Source organism: Podarcis tiliguerta (assembly GCF_965153285.1).
Source record: "Podarcis tiliguerta genome assembly, chromosome: 1".
Classification (NCBI taxonomy): Eukaryota; Metazoa; Chordata; class Lepidosauria; order Squamata; family Lacertidae; genus Podarcis; species Podarcis tiliguerta.
Genome location: NC_139534.1, coordinates 83455193 through 83481816, shown reverse-complemented (window position 1 = coordinate 83481816; position 26624 = coordinate 83455193). Strand labels below are relative to the sequence as shown.

The 26624-nt window shown below is 42.6% G+C and overlaps 2 protein-coding genes across 4 annotated transcripts in view; one reads left to right on the top strand and one right to left on the bottom strand.

Annotated features, from left to right (window-relative positions):
• ALX4 (ALX homeobox 4) overlaps nt 1-16754 on the top strand; it is a 70945-nt gene extending 54191 nt beyond the window's left edge. For both annotated transcript variants that reach the window (XM_083442977.1, XM_083442976.1), the window contains exons 3-4: nt 8682-8810; nt 10631-16754. In XM_083442977.1, the coding sequence (XP_083299103.1) occupies nt 8682-8810; nt 10631-10954 (453 nt within the window). In that variant the 3' untranslated portion in view covers nt 10955-16754. The remainder of the gene's footprint in view (nt 1-8681; nt 8811-10630) is intronic.
• Nucleotides 16755-22414: 5660 nt separating this feature from the next.
• EXT2 (exostosin glycosyltransferase 2) overlaps nt 22415-26624 on the bottom strand; it is an 86729-nt gene continuing 82519 nt past the window's right edge. For both annotated transcript variants that reach the window (XM_083432647.1, XM_083432646.1), the window contains 2 exons: nt 25366-26601; nt 22415-25049 (listed from right to left, as the gene is read on the bottom strand). In XM_083432647.1, coding sequence (XP_083288773.1) covers nt 26463-26601 — 139 coding nt within the window. In that variant the 3' untranslated portion in view covers nt 22415-25049; nt 25366-26462. The remainder of the gene's footprint in view (nt 25050-25365; nt 26602-26624) is intronic.

Here is a 26624-nt window from a genome sequence, read left to right as displayed (position 1 = left end):
TTCTGCTATCATTTGTATTTTGTGTCTCAGGCCCCAAAATCTTTTCAGCCATCTGTGCCTTGATATGACTTTTTCCTGCTGTGATTTTCATTCAGACCATGCAGAGTTGGATCCATGCAGGTCTTGGTGTGCATAACATTTAATATTTGATTACAACTGTTGCATGTTTTGGCACTCATTATCAAGCACCCCACCCTGATCTCCACACTGTTCAAGTGTGCTGATGGGTAGATGCATGGCTATTGTCCAACTACAAACCATGGTTACCACAATTTGAGGCAATAGTGTGAATGAACTTTACGTTCTGAGCATGATGGTTTCCTTATTTACTTTGTCCAAGCATGGGAGAGAGGACTTGGATTTGGGTCCCTGGGAGTTCTGAGCTCACTGTGTTATGGATGAACCACAGATAATAATCCACAATTCTAGATTCAAAACAAGCCATATTGATTATGGATTAATTAATGAGAAGTGTCAAAATGTGGTCTCCTGAAAACGTTAGCAGAAACAGCCAAGGCCTGTCCAATCTGTCATAAGTCCTGAAGTGTTGCTGGGCTCAGTCATGAAATGGCAGGTAGAGAAACATGGTAAGGGGAAGAGGCGGATGAAATTACGTGGGGGCCTGAGACTGGTGAGCAGAGGCTCCAACTGTGAAGGCAGAACATAGTCCTCATGGCTAATAGCCACCCTCCCTCTCTCTCTCTCATGAATTTTTCTAAACCTCCTTTTAAAGCCAACCAAGGGGAGAAGGAAAGTCCAGAAGATTCTATGGAATCTTGTCTTTATGTTGTATGTTGGATATGTGATTGTAAAACTGTAATTTAAAAAACCAAATAAATAAATAAAATAAATAAAGCCCACCAAGTTGATGGCCATCACTGCCTCCCATGGAACAAGTTCCGTGGTTTAACTATGTGCTGTGTGAATAAGTACTTTCCTTTATCTGTCCTGACCCTTCCAAAATTCAGCTACATTGGATGTCCATGAGTTCTAGTATTTTGAAAGAGTTTATAACTTTATAAACCTTCAATTCTGTCACCTATTATCTGCCTTTTCTCTAAGCTTAAAAGTCCCAAACACTGCAACCTTTTATTTAGGTATATGACTAGTTGACTAGTAAAGAATACTAGGAGATGATATGCACATTCGTTTTATTTCATTTTCATCATTTTGACAAAACTATTTTTTTTCTAGTACAGGAACAGATCAGTATATACCCAGTAGCTTGTACTACTGTTGCATAGGTTTGTTTATTGGTCCAATATTACCAGTTCTTGATGGGCAAAGCTGTGTCTACGCCCCAATTCCACACTGGTGCAGAAGGTGCGCAGAATTCTGGCCATAGTTTCTTGATGCAGAATTTGAATTTCTTTAGCATTTGCAGATCTGTGTCCACAGCATGGCAGGGAAGCCTGTGGCCCTCCAGAACTTGCTATCACTCCCTGATCGTTGGCTGTGCTGGTTAAGTCTGAGGGGGGTTGTAATATGCCCAGTAATATGCCTGTAAGAAAAATAACGATTTAAGAATGTTTTGAAAATGAGAGGAGGAGAAGGCGATTCAAGATTCAGCACAAAAGGCCCATCTCAAACAACCCCCAGGTGCATACCCGGCAAGAGAACAGTGGCCATTTTGGTTGCTGTGATCTCACACGATTTTGCAGTGAGATTCCCCTCGGGAAAAAACACTTTTGGGGGGGAACTGATCTTGTGCTGTGCCTCAAAACACATGTTTTTGGGCACTGTGCCTAAAAAAAGCACTTGGGGGGGGGGGGCTGCAGCACAAAATCACGTGAGATCACGACAACCAAAATGGCCACCATGCTCTCATGATTAAAAATGGAGAGTTGGTGTCCAGGAAAATGGCTTCCCAGATTTTGGCTTCAAAGCGTTGGATGGTATGCAGGTGTGGCAAACACTGACCCTTGAATGCAGCAGGGGATAAACATCATGACTGACTGGGCATATGTGATACAACAGCACAGAGCTTTCCAGTCTGATTCCTGTGAAGCAAAGATAGAAGAAGTGTAAACTGAAAGGGCCTTTGGCTATAGAAGTGAGTGCTACCAACACTGTATGCTTGAAGATCCATTGCTTTCTGGTGGAAGAAAATTGGATTTAATATATTTGTATTAAACACAAACACCAAAATAATATTTATACCCTGCCCATCTGGCTGGGTTTCCCGAGTCACTCTGGGTGGCTCACAGCATATATCGAAACATACTAAGACATCAAACATTTTGGTTATCAAAATGGTGCAGAGTCGACACAGCTTTCAGCCTTTTGCCATAAGAATCCTTCAGGGGTCTTTTTGCACTCCATCTCTCAACCACACGAAAGTCAGTCTCATGTATTCTGGAAAACAAAGAACTGAAGAGTGGTGTTTTTGGGTTGTTTTTTTTTTAAAGGATTGTAATAGAAGAGAGGAATAGCTTAGGTTGTCTAAAAATATCACCCTAGAAATCATAGTGATTAGGATATCTCTCTCAGTAGTAAGTGTTGTAATCTTTTAATCTGAGCATTTGTACACAATTTGCAAACATTTGCATTTCATTATATCATGTTTTAAAGCTTTTTCTGGAGCCAAGAGGTAGTAGGGATCCCACCACACTCGTCTCAAATGGTTCCAGTTAGGATTTTTTTAAAAAAAATATCCACCCAGATGTTGTGGGTGTTTTTAGTTTGGTACAATTGCTCAACTCTGGACAATTTTAATGAGTTCATATCTGCATATCAGCTACCGCTTAGTTTTTAAAACCTTTAGAAGCAGAAATCTATTATTATTATTATTATTATTATTATTATTATTATTATTATTATTACTTCTTGTTCTTTTACCCCCTACTACTTAAAAATAACCCAGTTTGGTTCATGATAAAATGGCATGCCCTAGCAATAAAGGATGAAGCACGAATAAGCAAAAAGAGAAGGGATTTGAGGATGAGGAACATAGAGTTTCACTGTTGGAGCCTCAGGAAACCAATGTACAGGTCAAAGCCCAAAAGGGCATGAGTGATGCTCTTCTGCTGGTCCTGAAATTCACCTCTAGTCCCACTGGTGGCAAGCCAGCTGCCATTGGTAATGGTGGTTGGTGGCCATTGTGGCTGGAAGGGTGGATGGCAGGGAGACCAACCAGTAGATTGGCCAGTTGACAGGCTAGGTCAACCCCTGATTGGTTGTCTGTAAGAAGGCAGGCAGTTTGGGGTTGACTGAGGGCAGATTGAGGCTGGTGGAGCAGCACTCCATTTGCCACCATGAACCAGCCTTTGCTGACTTTAGTGCAAAGGATGGGTGCGCTCTACCCAGTCTGATCTGTAAGTGATCTGGTAAAATAAATTTAATCGTAGGTCAGGCCTCTAATCTGATGGCCTCAGGGCATTGGCAAACTCTTAATGATGAGTCCTCTGAGGATCACACCCAGTTTGCTTCCACTTGACATAGCACAGCCCATGCCAAAGGGGCATACTGGATTCACCACACCAAGGAATTAGAGACTACTGGGAAGACTGGGTTCCTTTATTGCACGTTTTCTGAGATGTGTAGACTTAAAAGAAACAAAAACCAAGTTACAAACGAACAAGCCCCAATTTCCAAAATGCAGCAAAAAAACAAACAAATTATCAACTTTTACTGTAGTTAATAAACCTGAATAATTTGGCCCTAATGTGCTAGCTGTTTCTCCTCCTCCCTGCAGACACAGCCATTTTACATAAAAGTATTTGCACACTTTAAGACAAGTGTGGGGCATATGCTTTCAAATCCTTGAAGCCCAACTGGTCCCAACAGTAGCAGCAAGTTGGAGGGAGGTTGTCCCTGGCAGGGAGGCAGAACTGGATGGCTCAGGTATTTGAGACTCTGGTCTTTCAAGGGGAGCCCTCTTGAAGTGCCACAATTCACCGACTTCAAAATGTGGTGAGCCTCCGCTTAGGGTCCCTCCTGTTCATTTTCCTGAGCAGGGCCCTGAATGCAACCCTCTTCTGCTTTCTCAGGAGTTTGTTAGTCAAAATGACGGCTCCTGAAATGCCTGCCCCTTCAGAAATGTAAAACAGCATCTTGGTTCCCTCTCAACTCAACTAATTCAACAACGTAGGGTCAGCTTCATTCCTCTGAAGGCTTTAACCTGCCCTTATGAAAACGCCTTTGATTTCTGGGCTCCGACACACGTTGCCAGCACAACCCTCCCCTTAGAAATCATCTGTCAAGGTTTCTCCTTGCCCCGGGGGCACTCCTAGACGCTCTAGAACAGTTGCGCGGTGCACATCATCCATATTCACAAGCAGCATAGCGAATGCTTCACCATGACAGAAAGAAATGCGTTTGCCGTGTCTGGGGATGGACACATGTGCGGAACATATGTTCTGCTAGCAGCTTATGGCACCCTCTCTACCTGCTACCCACTCCTCTTCGCACAGCAGGGTCACCCTGTGGACTCGGCATCTGCAGATCAAAGATACGTCGGCTGACCAAGCCTGTGACTGGCTGCCAGCTGGGCTGCTTATGGGAGGGGTCATATCAGCATGTGGGGAAGGCAAAACAAGACTGTGAGGGTGATGAATATACCCGGTTGCAATGCTGTATTCTCACTACCTGAGTGCAAGTGGTATGTCAACAATGATGTCGCCCTGTCTGTCTCTTCTCCCCTCTCCTAACATGCGCACACTATGGTTCTGCAGCCTCTCTGCGGTTCCCTGTAGGGATTGCCTCAGTGGTACCAGTAAGTCAGGACTTTGGGTCAGAACCCCAGGGAATGTGCTGCAAGGCCCCTCAAAAGCAACAGGGTTGCCTTCCTACATCTTGAAGTCAGCGAAGTAATACACATAACCATCTAAAAAAGGGTTCACCCTGTAAGACTGTTAAGGCCAGAGTCTAAAATTACCTAACTGCACCGCTGGGGATTGTCATTTTTTTTGCAGATTGCAGGTCAGCAAAAATAACTCCAAAGGCTGCAGCTGGCAGACGCCCATGCAGACACGGTTTCAGTCATTTCACATAAATGAGTGATTGCTTTGCTTCTGCTGCTGCTGCTGCTTGGATGAGATACAAACCATCCTGGAGCCACATGGGGAGGAAACCTCCAGGTCACTGAGAATCTCCTTGCCAGGCCTAAGCAGACAGAGAGAAATCTCCTATTGGAGATCAAAGTGAGATGCTGGCAAGACTGACTCCTGCAGTTTACAAGGGAAGTCAGACTTTAAGGAGAGGGGTGAGAACAGAAGAGACGTAGACAGAGAGGGAAGAATATTGCCATCCACTTTTGCTCTCCTCCTTCTTGAGAGGCTTAGTGAGTGACTACACATATTCACAAAATGACGATAAAAATTCAATTAAACACATTTAACCTGTGGCAAAACATGAATGCATTTGTATAAATGCAAGCAGATGACACCCCAGCAAGCAGCTGTAGGTACAATCAATTCAGTTGTGAGCCCCCTTTAGATAATTTTACTTCTTTGCTATGCTGTTCAATCCTCCTTCAGTTTTATTGAAGGGAATAGATGAGGGACACAGGTCAGCCAAATACAGTTAATGTAAACCAGTTTGTAGAAATGTTCCTTTGGAAAGCACAATATTCTAGTTCCTGATTCTTATATTTTAAGAAAGGAAGAAATTTATTTTAAAGATTTGGTTAATAACCGCATCATCCCTTGCAAAAGAGCAGAACTGCATATTACATGGTGGATACGTGAGCCATTTAAAACATAGCAAAAAGTTTAAAAATTAACCACGTGGCATAGTCAGTTTTCATAAACAGGCAAAAATGATGGCAACTGATTGTGATTCTGCTTTAATTATTGATAGTTTTGTCTTTTTTGTGACAGTGTACTGCTGGTTAATATTATGGCAGCATCACTGTCTTCTTAGAATAGAATATTGAACTTTAAGATCTTCCAAGAAAAAATAATAATTGAGGACTGAATAGATAACTAGGTTTCTGGAGTTCATCCACAGATCAGACACCATTTAATCACTTTTTAGTGACTGGGATTATGTGAATATTACTGACTTAAAATGCAGATAGGTCACTGTTTTTCTCAATTTGGATTGAAACTGGTTTGAGCAGAAAGCACATCAAAATGCAGTGTTTCCTAAGTAATGACAGGATAGATACGGAATATATCCAGATTATGGCCAATATCATATGTGCACCGCTTCTTAAACCAGTGGTGGCCTTTGGGCTCTCAAATTTCAGTGGTGCTCTGTGCGATGCTAAAATTTGGTGCCTTCTCACCTCCCGCTCTCCATTCTGCAACTTTGTTGTGGCGCTAGTTGTACTACTCTAAAACCGCCTCTGCCCAAACCCACAATGGGAGCGCACTGGATGCTGAGTCAACAGGAAGGTTTACACAGCCTTAGTTGGTTGTCTCACATCATGCCCATAGCACTTTGATATCCCTGGACTCATAGTTGTTCCCCTGTGAGTTGTGACCAAATCTTGCTTAGTTCAATGCACCATTTATACTTTGGGTACATCTTTTTTAAAACTTTACCTTGTAAAACAGTTCCCATCTCTCTCCCTCCCCCCACCTCTCCTCAATTCTAGTTGTTTTCATTTTGTCTTGCATATGTTGTAGAACCCTGCTGTTTGGTGCTGTATTACAAGATTAATATTAAGATTTTGTTTGAGCTTCAAAAGTATGAACAAAGCTTCAAAACTCCTATTGGGGGAAAGAAGAAGATAGTGAAGCACTGGACCCATAGTGAATCAGATTAATCTATGCATTTCCTTGTGTTGGCCATGCATCTCACTGTAAATATAAAATTCAATAATTTTAAATAAATTAGCCTTGTTTGGCACCTCCACAAGCAACCAAGTTACATGTTGTGTTAATAGCAGGCTTTTTCTAGACTGTATCAGTGCCAGGTTACAGCTGCTATGGGCTAAATATTTTTAGAGTACAGTGGTACCTCGGTTTAAGAACAGTTCAGTTTAAGAACGATTTGGTTTACAAACTCCGCAAAACCGGAAATACTCTCTTGGTTTGAGAACTTTACCTTGGTCTAAGAACAGAATCCGAACGGTGGAAGGGCACCAGCGGCAGGAGGCCTCATTAGGGAAAGCACACCTCAGTTTAAGAACAGTTTTGGTTTAAGTACAGACTTCCGGAACGGATTAAGTTCGTAAACCAAGGTACCACTGTGTGGTTGTTGTCATTAAATTTATAATTCTGCCTTTCACCAAATCATTGCACATTTAATATATGTCCCCTCTGTTTGTGATATAAGAATAAAGAGCTTAACAGGACAATTCTATAGATGTGTATTTGGAAGTCAGGCTTAGGCGTGAGTTCAATGGGACTTGCTTCTAGGTAAGTGGATAAGTGAATAACCCTATAGTTCTGGAAGAGTGTCCCAGGCACATTGGGATATATTGGTTCTTCCTCTCCCATGTCAGTGATGGAGCTCCTGCACTGGATAAAGATATTCTGTACTGGACTCCCCCCCCCCACCATAATGGAAACCTCCAACAACCTGACCTGATAGGACTTTGGGGCTCTGATATCAGTGGGGCCCAAAAGGGTATGTGTTGGTGGACTTTCAGAGCTGTTTCTCCTCACAGTAGGCAGATTAAGAAAGCAGGTGAAAGAACTGATGGAGAAACAAACAGATAGCACAGCATCTTCCGTTTGTATGCTCAGAAAAGTTAGAGGGACTCGGAATCCATCTAAGGCAGCACAATGCCTTGGGTCAGCCTTGCAAGTGGCACTGGCCAGGTCTGTTTGGGCCTTGCATGGTCCACGTCTATGGGCAGACTAAGGCTGAGAGAACATGGCTTGCCTCAGTGAATTGGTGACAGAGATCAGATTTGAACCGGGGTCGTTCCCAATTTGTAGCTCAGCATTCTGCTAGACCTGCTCTTAGAAATGTGCAGAATAAATAGGAAGGAGATGGTAAGGAACTTCTCTGACAACTCAAGTCATTGTGTCCTGATATAGAGATACAATGTAGGATGATTACCTATCACTTAAAGACAATGAAGCTCTCATACCAGAAAAATGGACCAGAAGAGAGAGGAACAGCTAGTTTTGTTCAATATACAGTGGTACCTCGGTCTATGAACAGCCTGTTAATGAACTATTCGGTGAACAAATTCCACAAAACCAGAAGTAGCTGTTCCAGTTAGCGAACTTTGCCCCAGGAGACGAACGGAATCCGAATGGTGGAAGGACACTGGCAGCGGGAGGCCTCATTAGGGAAAGTGCACCTCAGTTTAAGAACGGCTTTGGTTTAAGAATGGACTTCTGGAACGGATTAGGTTCGTAAACCGAGGTACCACTGTAATTATGTTGGTGTTCAAATTAACCAAAGGTGCATGAGCAGTTATTTGTGAGCAACGTAGAATACAAATATAGCTCAGATGAAAGCACCTATGTGTGATTCTGCTGAGATAAGCACCCAAATGTGGGATTTAGGTTTCATATTAAAAGACCCTCTCAGCCTGCTTCTTGGCCTACTACATAGAAGGTAATAGCACTGATATCAGTGCTGCCATTTTAGGAAGGTCTAAAATATGGGATGGGTATACAATGACAACCCAAGCAGAATTCTATTTTTCAATATTTTACAACTTGGGGTGGCCTGGAGGAGGCAATTGTTCACCTCCAGTCGCAGAAGATGTACTGAGATCCTGTCCCCTTCCTTCCTTTCCTGAAGCGCTTTTCAACCTGTGCTTTTCTTCTCAGGTTTGGTTTCAGAACAGACGGGCAAAATGGAGGAAGCGAGAGCGGTTTGGTCAAATGCAGCAGGTCCGCACCCACTTCTCCACAGCCTATGAGCTCCCCTTACTAACTCGAGCAGAGAACTATGCCCAGGTGAGTGTCTGCCACCAGCACACCTGTCTCTTTAACATTAAGGGTGGCATTCAACTAAGCTTCACTCATTAATGAAATTAATGAACATGACTCAGTCAGGTCCATTAATTTCATCAGGTCTGCCCAGAGTCAATGTTGAATACCACCCTAAGGCCCTGCCTTCAGTCAGTTGGGATATGGTAGGATGAGACAAGTGATGCAAGGTTCAAGGAACTGATACGGTGTTAAAAACCTTTGCCTCTGTAACAGTTGTGAAACTTACCCTCACATTTCAAAGATAGGAAATAAATACATAGCATGTACTTTGTTGCCTGTATAACCTGGAGAAATTTGGAAGTGGCTTGTAAAATCTGCCGTCCATTTGTAATTCTGTGCACATTTTGGGGGGAGTAAGCCCCATTGAGTTCCTTCAGAGCAAACAGGCATATGCCCAGGAAGGAACGTAGCAGAAGAAGAATGAGTTGACCTTCTCCGCTTTACATCCTGGGGTCCAGGGGAAATTCTCTCCGCCTCCCACTTGTTGGAAACACAGACAAGGTTGCTCATCTAGCCCTTGCTCATCTCCTCTCACTGCGTAACAAAAGATGCTTTAGCTCTTCAGCCTTTCCTGGTGGGGAAGGGTCTCCAGGCTTTCAGTTGCCCCTTTCTGTACTTTCCCCAGCTCCACGATGATCCTTCTTCGAGGTGGGGGTCAACCAGACCTGTACATGATATTCAAAATGTGGCAGAACCATAAATTTAAACGATGGCATTTTTACTCTGGCTATCTTGCGTCCCCTGCTTTCATCACCTCCGAATGTTACGGCCTCGTCTCCCCCACTATACCTGCCACAGAGATGTAGTCTGCCGGAGGTAAAAGGTCAGGCTTGGAGCCAGAGCTGAATGGCGCTGGAAGGCTGTGGAATGCAGGCCTTTCAGAGACAGGCATTTTCCTACTTTCCATCTGGATCCTCTCCTGTTGCATTCTTTCATCTCGCATTCTCCCCCCAATACACCTCCCCTCCCCACCTCCCAGGGGCCTCCTGCTGGTAAAAGTCATTCTTCGCTCTCTGCTTTGGTAGGATCGTTTTTTTTGGTTTCAGCATCCTAGATAATCCTAGATAATGTGCTTGTTGTTGTCATTGCAATTTCTCTCACACACACTAAGCAAAAGGGGGGAGCTCAGAGACAGAGTGTCTTTAATTGCAGAATGCCCCAGAAACAATTCCCAGAAATGCCTCGATTTAAGAACTGGCCAACTGTCTGCCTAGCCCAGGATCACCTGCCCAAACTGGCAGAGCTGTTGTTGGGGAAGACAGGTAAGTCCTGGGCTAGACAGACAATTCATCAGAAGGCTGAGTTTTCTAAGTGTTCCCACCCCTCTTTTTTGATCAAGGCTCTGTGCCTTTCATGACTGAATGACAGAATTTCAATATGAATTAATTAACAGTGTCTTCAAGCACAGGGTTTTCTATTCCTTGGCTTTTTCCAAAAGCAGAATAGCACAGTGGATAGAGCATATGAGATGTGAAAATTGGCATGAGGTGGCCAATTTATGATCTGAAAATAATAATAATAAAAAATAATCTCAAGGATGTGAAAACCTCAAGAAGAAAACAAGAGCACCAATGGCCACCAGCACTATCAATCAATGTAATGAGAGACATGTGCTCTTCGCAGATGAGATGCCTACACTACTTTGAGAAGGAATCGGCTTGATTCAATACAGAACACCTTAATACTCGGACCTCTCCCTGTCCACACATCTTTTCCACTTTGAGAACCAAGGGATAAACCAGTGCTCATTAACTGATCTTTTCCTTCCTTCTCCACCATCTCAGATCCAGAATCCATCCTGGATTGGCAACAACGGTGCTGCCTCCCCCGTCCCTGCCTGCGTCGTGCCTTGTGACTCAGTGCCTTCCTGCATGTCTCCCCACACCCATCCCCACACAACCGGAGGGGTCCCCGAATTCCTGAGCGTCTCTGGTCCCGGCAGCCACGTGGGACAGACTCACATGGGGAGCCTCTTCGGCGGCGCAGCCATCAGCCCCGGCATCAACGGTTACGAGCTGAACGGCGAGCCCGACCGCAAGTCCTCCAGCATCGCTGCCCTGCGTATGAAAGCCAAGGAGCACAGTGCTGCCATATCGTGGGCGACATGACAAGGTGCAGCGGTTGCCCTCCAGACACTGACCGAGCAAACAGGGACGATCGAACCAATCCATCCACTCTTGGACCCGAGGCAGCCAGTGCCCTACTCAGAGATCTGAATGCAGCACTTTTAGCTATCCTAGGTATAATAGCATTACGTGCGTTGCCGTATTTGGAGTGTTTTAAACATGCAGGGGATTTTGTTGTTGTTGTCCCCAACAAACAGGTGTGTGGAAGGAAATAATGGGTGTGTTTACTGCACCAGACAAAGTTGAGTTTTGTGTGTGTGTGTGTGTGTTCACATGGCATGTTTCTTGAATGCTGTCATTGTCCTGACTTGCCAATGAAAAAGGACACTTTGTCTCCCCTGCTTTCTCTGACACCGGATTTGTCTTTCTCTTTAAAACACAAAAGCTTCAAGCCACACTTCCCAGTAGATTGCTCTGCACATTTCCAGTACCATTTATTCTCATGCTATGGGCAGTTCTATGATACCTATAATGCCAGAATAATGTGGTTGCTTTAGTTGACGAGTGCCAGACTGGTGTTTGTGTGTGCATGCATGTGTGTGCTGAGTGTAGGGTATGCTGATTCAACTCACAGAATACCTGTAGATGCCAGGCTGCAACCCAGAGGTTGCCTTGGCAACTGCACTGGGTAAAAAGAAGCAGCCGCTGTCTTGTCTCCCATTTTCCTGACATCTGCTGTATGTCGTGAACAGGACTGCCACACAGCAGGCAGGGGTGGAGCACAGCGTGAAAGGAACAAGAGAAGCCAAGGCTGTGTGTGGCACCTCTCGATTTGGCAAGGATAATAAAGGTCCCAGGCAATCTCCGTGTTGTGCTCTGGCAACCCTACCACACTGGAATCTGGGTTGATCCAAGCAGCAAACCAAGGGCTATGAGATTGGCACAACTCAAAGCAACAACTCAAACCATCTCCTGTAGTAGTGGGGCCTGCATCCTCGTAGGGGGACTGTGTACCTTTTGCCAAGTAAGATAAAAATCTATATCCAAAATAGAGGACAAAAATGGGCACGGATTCGCATAACATTTGCATGCGCTAATTTATAATGCAACTTAGAAACTATAATTGAAATAATAATAATTTTAACAATAATTCTATTATTTATACCCTGCCTATCTGGCTGGGTTTCCCCATAGAAATGCAGTGCATCTAACCATAGTGGGGAAGACTGACCAAGTGGCCGGCGTGTCTGCTGGGTCTACCACCCAGGTGCTGCCTGCGGATGGGCAACTTGGATGCCCCTGCTCACTCTCTCCTTAGGACTCCTTGTCTCTAAAACAGCCTTGGACCAGAGATAGGACCACATCCTGACAGTCCTTCAAATAAGTGACTGTTTTCGTGCCATCCAGCAAACTTTGTTGCATGGGCAGCATAGAAACGTAGGAAAATAAAGGAAGAAAATCAACATAAAGTAGGATCCATGGCCCACCCTCTTCTATCTTTTGCCCTGCTTAGTTCTGAGGAATGAAATTAAGCTGTGGGAGCTGCTACCATACCATCAGTCCAAAACAAGGGTTCTGACTACTGGCCTGAATAAAGAGCAAGAGAGCGACAAGAGTGTGGTCTACAAGAAAGAGAAAATCCTTCTCCTGTCTTCCTGACCAGGTGACATGGCTAGTTCTACAGAAGGCCAAAGAACATGGTTTTCCCTTCCTATATTATTACGGTCACAGGCTTCTGACCAATAAGAGAAGATAGATCTCCATGATTACCAGAACAAGTGCCTTCTTTAAACAGTATTCACAATTCTGCAATCCGCAGCCTAGCTCCAGGTGTCCCCTTCCATTTGTACTGACCTAAACCACCATATGAAGATTGCCCTAGCCATGTATTGGAGGAATAAAGCTAGAGCTTGTTTCTTTGGTTGGAAATGCTCTTGCTTTCAGCTCAAAGCTTTTAGCAGACATGGACCCACCTCTTGTCACTCCCATTAATCAGGATGGTGGCAACTTCCCAGTTCCCCTGTGGTTGCTTTCCTTATAGATTGATCAAAGAAGATTTGGATCGAGTCAGCTGAGATTCCGCCCAACTCAGCTATGAATAAGCTGATTTTTAAACAGTGTTTAGGTTTTGTGGTTTCTTAAGCACAGAGCTACATATCCATCAGAGAAGAGAAAGAAAGGAGGAGTTTTAAACCGCCTGTCTGGTTTTTAAGAGGGTGTTTACTGGGTTTGGTAGCTACTGGTCTCCCTTCTCCCAGTGAGCAGCTGCTATACAGGCACAGAGATTTCATTTGGGCCTCGTCACAAAAGCAAGACCCCCCTCAGTGATGCCTGGGACACAAGCGCACACCTGCCTTCTGGCTCACATGTGGCTGTGGAATCACAAGCATTTGCACACACTCTGGCCTGGAATGGGAAGGCTGCCGGCAGGAATTCTTACAAAAAAGTCAGCTCATCAACAACAAGGCTTCTTGGTCTTCAGTGCACATGGGTTCTCAGGAGGAAAAGTTGCTGGAAAATCTGAATGGGGGGGGGGATGGGAACTGTCCTATTTGTGGAGCAGAGGTAAATGAAGCAGGGCCTCCATTTAGAGATGGGGAAGCCATATGTTGCCTCACCACCATGTGATCATTCCACATGATCATCTATCCCTCTAGCCATTTTACTAGTTCTACACATTTAACTGTTGCAGAAATAAGTGTGCCAGTGGCACAGACTAAAAATATCCAATACCCCCCACTCTCTCTTTTTTTTCAGGTGTATGTATGTAACTTCTCTTATTTGTCTATAGTGATGATGTCACATGCACTGTCCAATACATGCCTGTGATAATTTCAGACCCACATTTTACAACAAGCCTTACAAGGATTGATACTCTACCTGCAGAGATTAAAAAATGGGTTTTCATGTTGATTTTAGTGAAAATGCTAAGGACATCACTAGGAATACAAAGTGTTTCCGCTGTGTTTGGATCATGCCTTGTGCATCAAGGGCTTGGAAAACACAACACCCACCAGTAAAAGTACTACTTTCAGAAATGACACCTGTGTTCCCCCAACAACAAATACATAACAATGTTGCATTTGTTGTGGCACAAACAACTTATCAGGGATAAGTGCTCTCATTTGCCCCTCGCTACCTTTTAAAGCTATGAAATCAAGGTCCCACAGACACTTTTCTGGCATTGATAGTGTTCACTCCCCTGAATGGCGTTGGCCATTCTAACTGAATGTGGTCAGTCTAACTGAAAGGGTATCTGAAACAAAATAAAAAATTCCTTCCAGTAGCACCTTAGAGACCAACTAAGTTTGTTATTGGTATGAGCTTTCGTGTGCATGCACACTTATTCAGAAGGGTACCTTTGAGAGTTGTACCTGGAACTCTCAGGCAAGAAATAATGGGCAACATTCAACATTGGTCATGTCCAGAATAGATCCACTGAAATCAATGGAGCCATTCTGATGATGACGAATGCTGGCTATCACTTAATGTGTGTGTGAATGCATAAGTAATATTATCCATGCTTAACCATGTTTTTGTGTTCCTAAGTGTGCATACCTAGGAGAATATATTGTGAGTGTGTGTGCTGCCTGTGCAAGTATGTTTATTGTATAAACAGCTAAGTTTGCCATCTCTTGGGTGGAGGATAGGATCTCTCATGACTAGCATTTTGCCCAATGTGATTTCAGTTTTTAGTTGGGAAGCTAGGGTGGGGGAGAACTCTTAATTCTTCTTCTTCTTCTTCTTCTTCTTCTTCTTCTTCTTCTTCTTCTTCTTCTTCTTCTTCTTTTCTTTTGCTGCTGCCTTAGCTTTCAGTATGAAATCTGCAGCTCCAAAAATGGTCATCTTGTTAGATGCTAACTTTGAGAGGTACATTGCTGTATGTATAAGTCCTATTCATGAGTTATTCATGTGCAGCACGTTACCAAATGTGCTTCGTAGCAGAGACAGGCTTTTTAGCCCTGACATCATGCATATGGCTGCCTGTGGTGAAACCCAAACATGCAAACTCCTGTTCATATGTAGAGGCACTTGCACAACCAAGCCAAGCTCCCATGTTGGGGTTTCTCTACAAGAAATGGTGCACAACGTGCCGGTGTTTCAGGGAAAAGACACAATGCCAGGGTGGGGCTAAAAGTTTGGGCTCCACCCCAAAGTCAATGTGGTGACTCCTATAGATGAGCAACGTGCCATTATTTTGTTGCTTTAGAACAGCGAGATGACCAACTCTAGCTGCGCACTGCAGACCATACATGCATGCAGTAGTGTACAAGAGTGTGGTGTGTGAAGTCTGTGTGCACAAGAAATGTATTTCAAGTGTACTTTGCCTAAGACTAGGTTTGCTTGAAGTCTGCTGGTCACATCCTGATGTCAACTCCAATGTGGCTTTGTGTATGAACGGTTCAGTTTATATCTAGACTGTACCTCAGCAGATCCTTCAGAAGACATTTCAGGATAATTGGAGGAGTGCTGTGGACCATGCACTGAACTGTTCAATGCAACATGTACACATTCGTTGACCAAGTAAACTCACCCCCAAGGACAAAATAGAACATTGTGCTCTGAAATGGAGCCGCTGCCAAAACCAGCAGCCCTCTGCCAAGCCCTTTCCCCTCTTGCCACTTATGTTGAGACACGTCTTTGCCACTGCTCTGCCTCGTTGGCCGAGACTGAGATGCAGACATGGGCAAGCATGGCTAAACATTGCAGGAAAAGCCAACACAGGGCTGACATTTTAGTGGCAGCCCAGAGTCTAACATAGCTTGTAGTTCTAACAAAAAATGTATCCGGAAAATTCCATTAATGCCAGCCCTCCACAAGAGTGCTCTGCCTGGTTTTACTCTGTGTTGGACATAAATGAACTCAGGAGGCTTTCTGGGGTTAACAATTAGATGTTTTGGTGACAAATCCAGTACCCTGAATACTACCATGGTCAAGAGGGCTGTTTTGATGGAGCATTGGCTTGCTCTCCTTCCCATGGTAACATTATCTGCTGGCCAGAGCAACAGAATGTGAGCTATATGACCATTTGGCGTGAGGGGGGCAGGATATTCCTATGTCTTTCTTCTTCTTTTGGATGGTTATTCCTTGTCTTAGTGTACGCTAAGTTTTCACAGTACGTTGTAAAACACTCTGAAAACAAACAACAGTGAAAAAGGTAGCTTCCTGGAAATGGTTGAAAAATGATCAGGCAGACACCGCCGCTGAGAACTCCATGTTTATTTTGCTGCTTTGACTGACATAGCAAAAAAGCAAACACTTGAAATTAAAAAAAAAAAAAGCCCAAATGGGAACTGGGGGCAGAGTTAGACTGAACAGATGAAAGCTTTTGATTGCTTTCAACTTCATGGATGGTAGTGCAGGGAAACCAAAGTGTGACTCCCCCCCCCTCCCCACACACCAGTTGTGACCCTTTACCGCAAATCCGGGTAATGTATTACCCAAACCAGTACTCCTTCCATGAACATAGATAGCGCTAGGACTTTTATACTACTGATGTTGAAGGACAGTTTTCAATGTATAATAATATATCAGATTTTTTTGGGTGTGCAGTGTTTGAAAGCGAGAATGGGAGAAAGATCGCAAGAAAACAAACCTCAGTCAATATTATTGTTGTAAGATATTGTAACCTTGTATAAATGCAACTTTTTTTCCCTTTAGCTTTATGGCCTGAGGCAGAATATATGAAAATATACATTCAAAAATGTTCAAGAATAAAAGAATGGAATGGAAAAAATGCCCACAAAAATTGCAGTGTGAGGTTGTGCCATACAATTTTACTGCCTATACAGATATGTACTGCAAATTCATTACATTGTAATATTAAAAAAAGAACAAACTACTTTGCATCTTGTTTTTCTGTTGCTGTTGTTGCTGCTGCTGTAAGATACGGCACTTAAGACTTTTCTCTCCCTAGAGTTGAGGGTGGGAGAGAAACAAAATCCCTTGGAGCTACAAACAATATTCAAACAGAAAGAAAGTTGCTGGGAAAAGACAGACAAACACCCAGAGCACAGGCAGAAGAGATCCAAATAAGTATTATTTTTCTTCTTCTTCTTCTTCTTTGTTGCCATAACCATCTCTTCTCTGCTTCTAACTGAAATCTGTCTATTTTGTGCCTGACTCATGGCAGATGAAATGCGATCGGAGGGGGGCCTCCAAAATCTCACGTTAATTGAAGTTGGCAAAAAATACTAACAGTGCCCTTTTGAACTGCTGACACAGAGCAGAATGGATTAAACAAGGCTAGATTAACAACAGGTGGCAGCGCACAGCCTCACTGCCTCTAGAGATTCTTGGCAGCCAAGAGGCAGTGACGGGAACATCCTGCAGGCAAAACATGAGACATCCAGTGAGTTGAGAGGCTGCTGGTAGATGGACCAAAGACCCGAAAGCAGAAGGAGAAAAGTAGAGGATGATTTTGATGCAGCATTGGTGCTCATAGGTTTGCATTTTGAAGTGCATGTGGGAGTGGTTTTCCATATAACTTATTAAGGGATCAATCTTTGATCAGAACCCAAAAGTGATCTAGGTTTCTATTCAACAGATGCTCACTTGAGAAGCGCCACAAATTACCAATTCTGACATTTGTTTTCCTTTGGGTTTCCACTGTGAGCTCATGCTGGTTGGTGTCATTTGTTGAGCAAAAGAGAATGCCAACCTGCTCATTCTCAATCTCTCAGTGGCTTTTGATATAGTTGATCTGTATCCTGGGAAGGCTCTGAGAGATGAGGATTGGGGGTACTGTACCCCAGTGGTTCCACTCCAACCTTCAAGGCCATTTATAGAAAATAGTTATGGGAGGAGCCATATTGTTTAGTGACATGGAAGTTCTGGAGATGCTTAGGATTGAACCTTGGACCATCTGAATGCAAGCAAATGCTTTACCATTGAGCTACACCCATTTTCTGTTGTTGTGGTTGTTTTTGTTCAGTTTGGATACTGCCCTTCACCTGAAGATCACAGGGTGGCCAAAACATAAACATACACAATGAGAACACACATAATCAAACAATCCAATAACCCCTCTCCCACAAGTTACAGGACAGCCAGCAGGAATGCTTCTCTACATAGTAGGGATATGGCAAATAGATGGTGGTACTGAGAGTAAGCTTGGTGCAGCTTGGAGATCACAATGGAGGATGTGTTCAAGCTTGGCTTACTACTGCTAATATGCTGTAATGACTAGTAATGAGTAGTAATATGTCGCCTATCTGACTGGGTTGCTTCAACCACTCTGGGTGGCTTCCAGCAAAATCTAAAAACACAAAGGAAGCAAATATCTGGCAATGGGACCAGGTAGTTCCTGAACTTACACAAGATTGTGCAACATGTTTTCCTTCACACCCTTGCCCCTCACATGGTACCTGACTTGGAGTTCGCTGAACTGAGCTGTGCCGTTCTTAGAACAGGCCACTGTACTGCCCAGTCTAGGGCTGCCACTTGTGGAGGAACCAGCTCCACGTTGCATTGCTTGAAGGTCTTTCTGTTTCTCCCATCCCTGCAAAACCCTGTAAAGGATAGAGCATTCTTGGGTTCTTTTTACATAGTTATGTGTTTAAACAGCATAGTAACTCAAAGCAGCTCTACCGTACTTTATTCCATAGACTTGCTTTGACCAACGTCTTCAAATTTATTGGGTGAGCATAGTGAAGGGGTGTGAAATGCACCCTGCTCAATTTATGTTTGTTCGTACAAAAAATAATAATACATTGACTGCAGGGACAGGCAGGTCATCTGAATCCACCTATAATTGCAGAGCAGGAGGGAGAGGTGGCAAGGGGAAATGGATCAGGATGTATATAAAAAAGAGAAACCCTAAAGGCTTCTGGGTTATTTTCTCATTACATACAGGGAAGGAACTGGCCAGGTCGGGACACTGACTGCAGAATACAAAGAGTCCTCACAGCTGTTGAATTTTATGGCTAGAAGATTTGAGAGCTGTTTAATAGGCTAAACCCATTTAGGTGTGAAATTTCATCATGGAAAAGTAATGTTTAATAAGCTACTAGTTCAGCTTTTTCTTCTTTACATTTTCCTTTCAAAGATGAGTGGTCTAATCTTTTAATAATACAGAACAATCATTGCTGCTTATGAGAAAGTGGCAAAGGCATCTCTTTATGGCCATATGGAAACCAGGTGTCAAGGTGTTACTTTTAATCCAAGACAAATAAGAATTTGTTGGTTGTATCCTTCCTCTTCCATCTATTGCCAGCTATTTATCTTTAGATTGAAAGTTACTGATGAGGCAGACAGGCTCAGGCCATTAGCCTCTTTGTGCCCTTCTAGGCTTTACATCTCTTAGGATTATATTTAGCTCCAGTGCGTGTGCATCTTAAAAGGAAAGGTGTCAGTTTTTCAAACACCTGCACTTTTCACAACAGAGGCATTATATCAAAGTAAAAAATCATAGCATTAAAAAGTCAGTGTGAGTGCAGATAACTAAAGGAGGGTTCTATGAACGTTGATGTATCACCTACAAAGAAGTAACTATAAGTTCTAGTTATTTTATATATAGGTAATTAAAGTAATTCAGAATTCTGTATAAATGATGGGAAACACATTTGACTTTAAACTTCTAGAAACCACAGATATTTGCAGCTCAGACTCCTGTTTTCTGCAGACCCACATAAAAGCCATTATAATCTCATCTCCCACATTGCTCACAGAATTTTCACTTTATTTGCCAGTTTGATCATTTGCACTGGAAGATCCAACTTCAGATGTAGCTCTAAACAAGGAGCCATACTTTTGAGATCTTAATAATCCCCAATAGGATCTCTGTTGGGAATGTTCAAATGTTAATATTTTGGGCTCTTAAACTGCTATATCCACTGTGCATGTAGTGTGGCGGAGCCACCGCTCCAAGCAAGGAATGAAGGTGCTATATTATTTAAATTGATACGAAGGGCAACAAGAAACTGAGATTCTGCATTTCTTATGTCAGCGTTTGTTTGCAAGAACAAAAGAAATAAACAAAACATGACCAGTTACTAAAATTAAATAGGCATATTTCAGGATCAGGGGCCCATCAATCAAATTTAAAATTACCACTTCCCACTGCATTACAAATGTTCACTGGTTTTGTAGAGTGCCCCCTTTCTCTCATGGATTCTTAAGGTAATCTACTACCACTGATGTCTCAACTTACCAAGAACTATAAAAATGGTCTCACAGAAGTTAGGTGGTGAATGAGTTAAGTATTTCTTAACTCCTTTCTTCAAGTAAACTGACAATCAAGGCGAACGAGGATAAAGTCAAGGACATTCAGAGAGGAATTATTGGAACCAACTCCGGAAAACGAAGCTGGCGAACAGGGGGCCTCTCTCCATTCAGAATCCCTTCTCAGAAAGCCTGCTGGAATTTCTGCTGGGAATACCTATCAGGGCTGTGCTGCATTTCCTCCAGTGGATTATGCCTCAGCCACCACCATCACTGCTCCATTTCAACTAATTGTCTCAGATGTTGCCATTTGTTATCCCCTTAATGAGAAACACAACTTTTCCTTCACAGCCACCGCCACAAGAACCTGGCAGGCGGTGGAATCCTGAAGCTCAGCAGATGTAGGACTGTAAAACAGTGGTGAGTTCAGAACTGAAATTATACAGAAAAGGCAAGAGATTCCAAATAGCTTCAGATCTGAGGTAGGCTGAGAGCAACACACCAATCATAAATACTGGTGGGCTGATGGCTTGGTGCTGGGTTAGCTAGCGCTTTGGGCCAGCCTGCCTTGCCATAAAGGGCAGCCATCTTGGTTCATGTTTCCTGTGGCATTGAGTAGGATTCAGTCTATGGTAGTATTCTGATCTACTCTCAAGGAGAACATAACTGGCCTACCTCAGATTTCAAGCATGTTTCAAAACTACAGCAATGAATGCTCCAAATGTGTGTATAAATTACAGCTTTTGGGAAAACAGAATCCTACCCCCCTCAAATGTATATAGCTCAGCTTAACGTGCTGTGGTGAGGAGATTCAGAGTGCTGAGGGAATGTCAGTATAGTTTGTAGTCCCAAGAAAAAGGTGAAGGAAAACCATCTCTGCCCTCGCTTGCTCAAGTTGAGTTCTAGCAATTATTTGTAATTTCTTATTTTTCTCAGCTCCTTAGAAAACGAGACTTCTGCAGTTTAACTAAACTAAATATCATACATGTCTGTGGCACTAGGTTACGTTTTCTTTTAATGAAATGAGACTAAAGGAACACAGAAACTATTGTTTGAAAAGGGATGATTGCTATGTCCAAGACTGTGCAGGCTTTGAAAAGTACACAAATCACATATACCCCCCTCTATATTTCTGTTTCCTCAATTGGCCTTGCTTTTCTCATCCTCTGATCAACTTCTATCCTTGAGCAAAGTACAGGCAAGAAAAAAAACACACCCTTGGATTTAAATTATGTCCCACCAACTTCAATAGCTGTTAAGTATCAGAGAATGTTGATTTAAAAATAAACTAAATGGGCTTTAATTTGTGTGTTTCCTTTTGAGGTTAATTCATTTCTAGCGTTGATTGTGAATGGGTGGGGAAGGGAAGTTAGAATCACATTAACACTACAGATTACATACCCATGTTTGGAAGTGCAAAGCTGCAGTGACTGTGAGTATCGTACACTGGTTAAAAAAAAGAGGTATGTGCCCTAAATCCCAGGTTCAAATGTTAGTTTAGCCTGTAGTCAGATGAGGTGGCCCTTTGACAAGCTACTGCCTCTCAAGCCACAGCTCCATACCTGTAATGTAGGAGCGGGGATGTGATGGCTCTCCATTTAATGTTTGCCACCAATTCCCATCATATCCCATGGCTAAGGCCACAGGGTCACCACCCCTGCTGTAATGGGATACTGGCCTATTTTACAGGGTTTGTGAAAGGATTACAGCAGTACCTTGCTATACCAAACACCAGCTAGCAGCAAGAAAGGTCCATCTACCTTGCATCTACTTTGTATGGTTTTAGTTTAGATTTAAATGTATTTGCTTGTTTTTGTGTTTAACTCTTTAATATTATCTGCAGTGCACATCACATTGAGACAGTTGTTTAAAAGTTGATTAGAAAATAAATGATGATGATGATAATTTCTAACCTCCAACTCTGGGATATAATGCCAGATGAGCTGCCACCTGAGCCTTATATGGTACACCATGCTCAAGACCCTCCGTTTTCTCACCTGTAGAATAAAAACATCTGCTTCTAAAAAATAAAAAAGATGTGGCATCTATTCATAATAAAGTTATTTGCTAAAAGCCACAGATGCTTGAAGAGTTGATATTTTTAGAAGATTCAGTGTAGATTTTGTGTTTGCTTATGTGTTGTTTTTTGTTTTAAGAATCAGAGTAGAGCTGCTAAAACCCACAGTGAAATTTTCCGTGAGTAAAACAGAACGTACACACTCTGGCATATTTTCTTTTAAAATATCCCCCGCCCCCAAATCACAAGTCATCTTTGATACATGGTTAAGATTACTATCCCCTCAGGTTGTACAATCAAGAGAATAAATTGACTCAGGCACATTGTATTTACAAATGTTTTAATTTTTAAAAAGAAAACGCATTTACACACACACAGGGGAAAAGTGGTCCCTGGACAATGTCATTAAAGAATGCTAACAGACAGTAGAAGAAAAAAAGGTTTCCAATATAAATGCAGCTGTGAAATGTTTTAGGACCATACCTGGGACACATTTTACTGGTTGAAGACTTATTTTAAAAAAGCAACCTTCACTGGAACTCCTTCAAAGAGTTTGTTCACTTAATGCTTCTGAAATCTAGGTGGGTAAGAAAGGGATATTTCAGCCTGCTTCTGAATGTTTTCACATTAGGCAGCAGGAAGTGTGAGCGTACACTCATTTTGCTACTGAGTGTACACTCAACAAGGAGCCCTCTGACAAAAGTACAAACCCATTTACTGCATTCACATTTTTCACTTTCAGATGTGCAGTTAACATTTAGTGTGCACCTTTAAAAATGCCATGTGTGAAATGAGATACCATTTGCCAATCAGAATTCCACTTACCGTAGTTTATCTTCCAGTTGATAAACCTGTGGCGGTGGATACAATTACCCTCCCAGTTATGTACGATTAGCCTTTATGAAAATATGCATTAACGTACTACAGCCGAAATACACACATTTAGGGTGATAACATGATGACACAGTAACTCTTTCGGGAACAAAGGGAAGCTCACGTAAGAGACTTCTTCAGCATACTTAATTCAATATACAGAACATCTCCAAGCTGTATGGGACTGTACCAGTAGCTATGCTGAATCCTGTTTGTCCAAATGGGAGATGGATCTTGTAAAACCTGATTCAGCAGTTAGCATCGGGTTCTAATTGGAGCAAGCAGTGGAGGAAAAAGAGCAGCTCTTGGACCCAGGATAAGAGATCAATATGTAATATAACAAAAAACATGGGTCAAATGAAAGTGTGGATGAACCCTAAGACTAGAAGTCAAGAACTATCAGTGGCACAAAGAGGAATCACCAAAGGTGACATCTTGAAAGGTAACATTGAAACGTCACATTTTCCAGAAAAAACCTATTCCATACAGTTGGAACAGGATGGTGTTTCAGGTTGGAGATACTGGTAGTGTATCAGAAACACCTAAATAATATACTGATCTAGTAACACCTGAGAAGGTAACTAGTAAACCATGTTTGAGATATCCACATCCTTATCATAGCTTAGGAAATGTGGATTGTGGAAGAGGTGAGATAAAGAAGAAGCTGTCAAAGATAGCTGGCGGTTAACTGATGAAACAGATAAATGGATTGGTTATGAAATGAGCCCTATAATGAAACAAAGGTTTATGAATTGTTAAGTGTCTTAAAATCTCTGGCACTTAGGGAACAGATATTCTTCCTTATTTTAAAAATATGTATCTGGTCTTGTCTGCAATTTTGCAAAAAATGGAAAGGAAGTCAGGGTAATCGTTTACCCTAACTTTACACCTACTGCACACTGGTGGACACAAATACCTTCTAATGGTAGAAGTATTGTGAAATAATTTTTACAATTAGGAGCAACTAACTGCTATACACAAACTAAGGCCTTGTGAATGGGGGCAAGAATTAAAAGGGCATAAAACGTTGCAAAGATGGGCATAGATTCTGCAGCAGTTCAGCTTAAAAGTAGAGCTTATCCCAGATAAAGAAAATCAAATTATGGAACACCAATATATGTAAGATAACTTTTTAAAGAACTTGCACACTGTATTCCTAAGAAAGGAACAGGAAGGTTTTTTAAAACTATAGGGGCAGGGATGATAGTTTATAATGAAACATACATAAAAAGTAGTTAGATTGTTCTCATTGGTAAAAAAAGAGAACGGCCCACTCTCACTTTTCTTGCAGTCACCGCTAATAAATGCTGCACCAAGGAAAAGAGAACCAGCTTAGATGAAGCACGCTTAAACCAGAAGGAAGGAGAGTCCTTTGCCCACTATCTCACTCAGAACAGATGCAAAATTAGTTACAGTGATAAGCCTTTTGCAAATCAGATTCTACTGAAGAGTTCTTTGTGGCTCAAAATTAAGCTCCTGGTGTTTTGAAATAAGCAAATCCTCCATCATCTAACATTATTTTCTAGTCAAAGTTATAGCAGAGGATGTAATCTGGAAAACTTTAGAAAAAAATATGTAGGAAAAACACGTCTTCCCTGATGAACGGAATAGTCTAATTTATAACTCCCTGAGAGTTTGAAGTTGAAACACCCCCTTCCAGCCAGTGTTCTATCAGTATCACCCTGACTAGGAGCAAGCCCGTTTTTCACCAGGATACTGGGGGTGGGGGAGAATCTCTGCAATTCTCAATTTCTTTCATTCAGACTCACGTGAGAAGGATGAAAAAGGTTCCTAGCATTTGTCATACAGCTTGCAGTTAGGTAAATAGCATGAGCAGACACTGTAAATAAGAGTAACCTCTGAAAACAACAGTGGAGCGGGCTTCAGAGAGACGTGCTAATCTCTCATAATGCAACATACTGGAACGCCATACCGTTGGTGCAAAGAGGAAAACTCTTTCCTCACCTAGATGAACATAAACTTATGCCTATTATCTTTAGTTTGGGTAGTAGCTGCTGCTGTGCTGGCTCAAGAAAAAAAGAAACTCAACATAAATCAATCTATACATGTTATTCCAATTAAAGCCTAGGACCTGCCGATCGAAAGGTCGGCGGTTCGAATCCCCGCGGCGGGGTGAGCTCCCGTCGTTCGGTCCCAGCTCCTGCCCACCTAGCAGTTCGAAAGCACTCTTAAGTGCAAGTAGATAAATAGGTACCGCTTTATAGGTAAACGGCGTTTCCGTGTGCTGCGCTGGTGCTGGCTCGCCAGAGCAGCTTCGTCACGCTGGCCACGTGACCCGGAAGTGTCTTCGGACAGCGCTGGCCCCCGGCCGCTTGAGCGAGATGAGCGCGCAACCCTAGAGTCGGACACGACTGGCCCTGATGGGCAGGGGTACCTTTACCTTTTAAAGAGGTCTGTGCAATTCAAAAGCATGTCTGTTCATTACTCAGTCCAGCTCATTCTGATGTACTATTTTGTAAGTGCATTCCCATCACTTCCTCCACTGACTGACATCAGGTCCCCAGGATTTCAGATAGGAGTCTTCCCTGTTCTATGTTGAGATGTCAGGGACTGAACCCGTTTGCATGTAAAGCATGTGTTGTATTATTTGTTTATTAGAAATTGTTACAGAAGTGCTAACCCTGCACTGTATAAAAAAACAAAATACAGTAAAACATACAATGTATTTTCATTAAAAAGTGCCAACAAATTCCTATCTGTGAATAGGTGTGTCCTTAGATGCTGAATAGGTTTATGTCTTGACCACGTGCATCTGAACTGAAAAAAATGTTTCAGCATAGTAAGAAAAGGGGACTGAGGCTGGTCAAGCATGCAGTCTTCTCTTCTGTGAAAATAAACATGAAATGTGTTCGCATTCATGAAGAAGTAATTTGAGTAAAGGAAATGATTTATTCTACTCCAATTGCTATCTCCCCGCCCCCTGTATAAGTCTGGTGTCATGCCAATCATCTTTTCTAATCTTACTCAGCAAAAAAAAAACCCTAGCATATCTGCACAAGAGTTAATCCTAATCACAAATCTCAAAGGCTGCATGTAAACCAGGCTTGCATAGAAGAGAAATGTGGGGTCTACGAAGCAAAAGCAGAAAGCAGCTCTTAGGAGAGATAGCAGTGTTTTCCATAATAGATTCCACAATAGATTTAAGTGACAACCAATGCCCCTTAGAGGAAAAAATACTGTGTGTGTGTAGGATTCTGTATTGTTTGTGCTTAACTCTTTGTCAGAATGTAAGGTCTGTAGAACAAATAAATATTTGTATGGCATTTCAGTAGACCCACATAGCAAGGTGGCAGCAGCATGTGGTTTGATTCTTTGCCCTGTGTTGTCCATGGAAAAAGCTTGGATTACACCAGGAGTGAGGCACCTCTGCATCCTCTTTGTAATGCGCCCAGGAACTCTTCTCCAAGGCCTGATGCTCGGCACCAGTCACTGTTTGTGTATTGGATCCCAATATCCAATTGGCCTTGCGTCTATTCTTTACAAGCTTCCAATGTTAGGAAAACTTTTCAGTTTTTCAGGGAAGTCATCTTTGTACAAGACGGGATCCGCCCTGTGTTCCACCACTTTCAGAGGCATGGTCCCAAAGACGGAGGCAAACTTGTTAATGCATTCAGACCTAGGGAAAGAAACAATTGCATT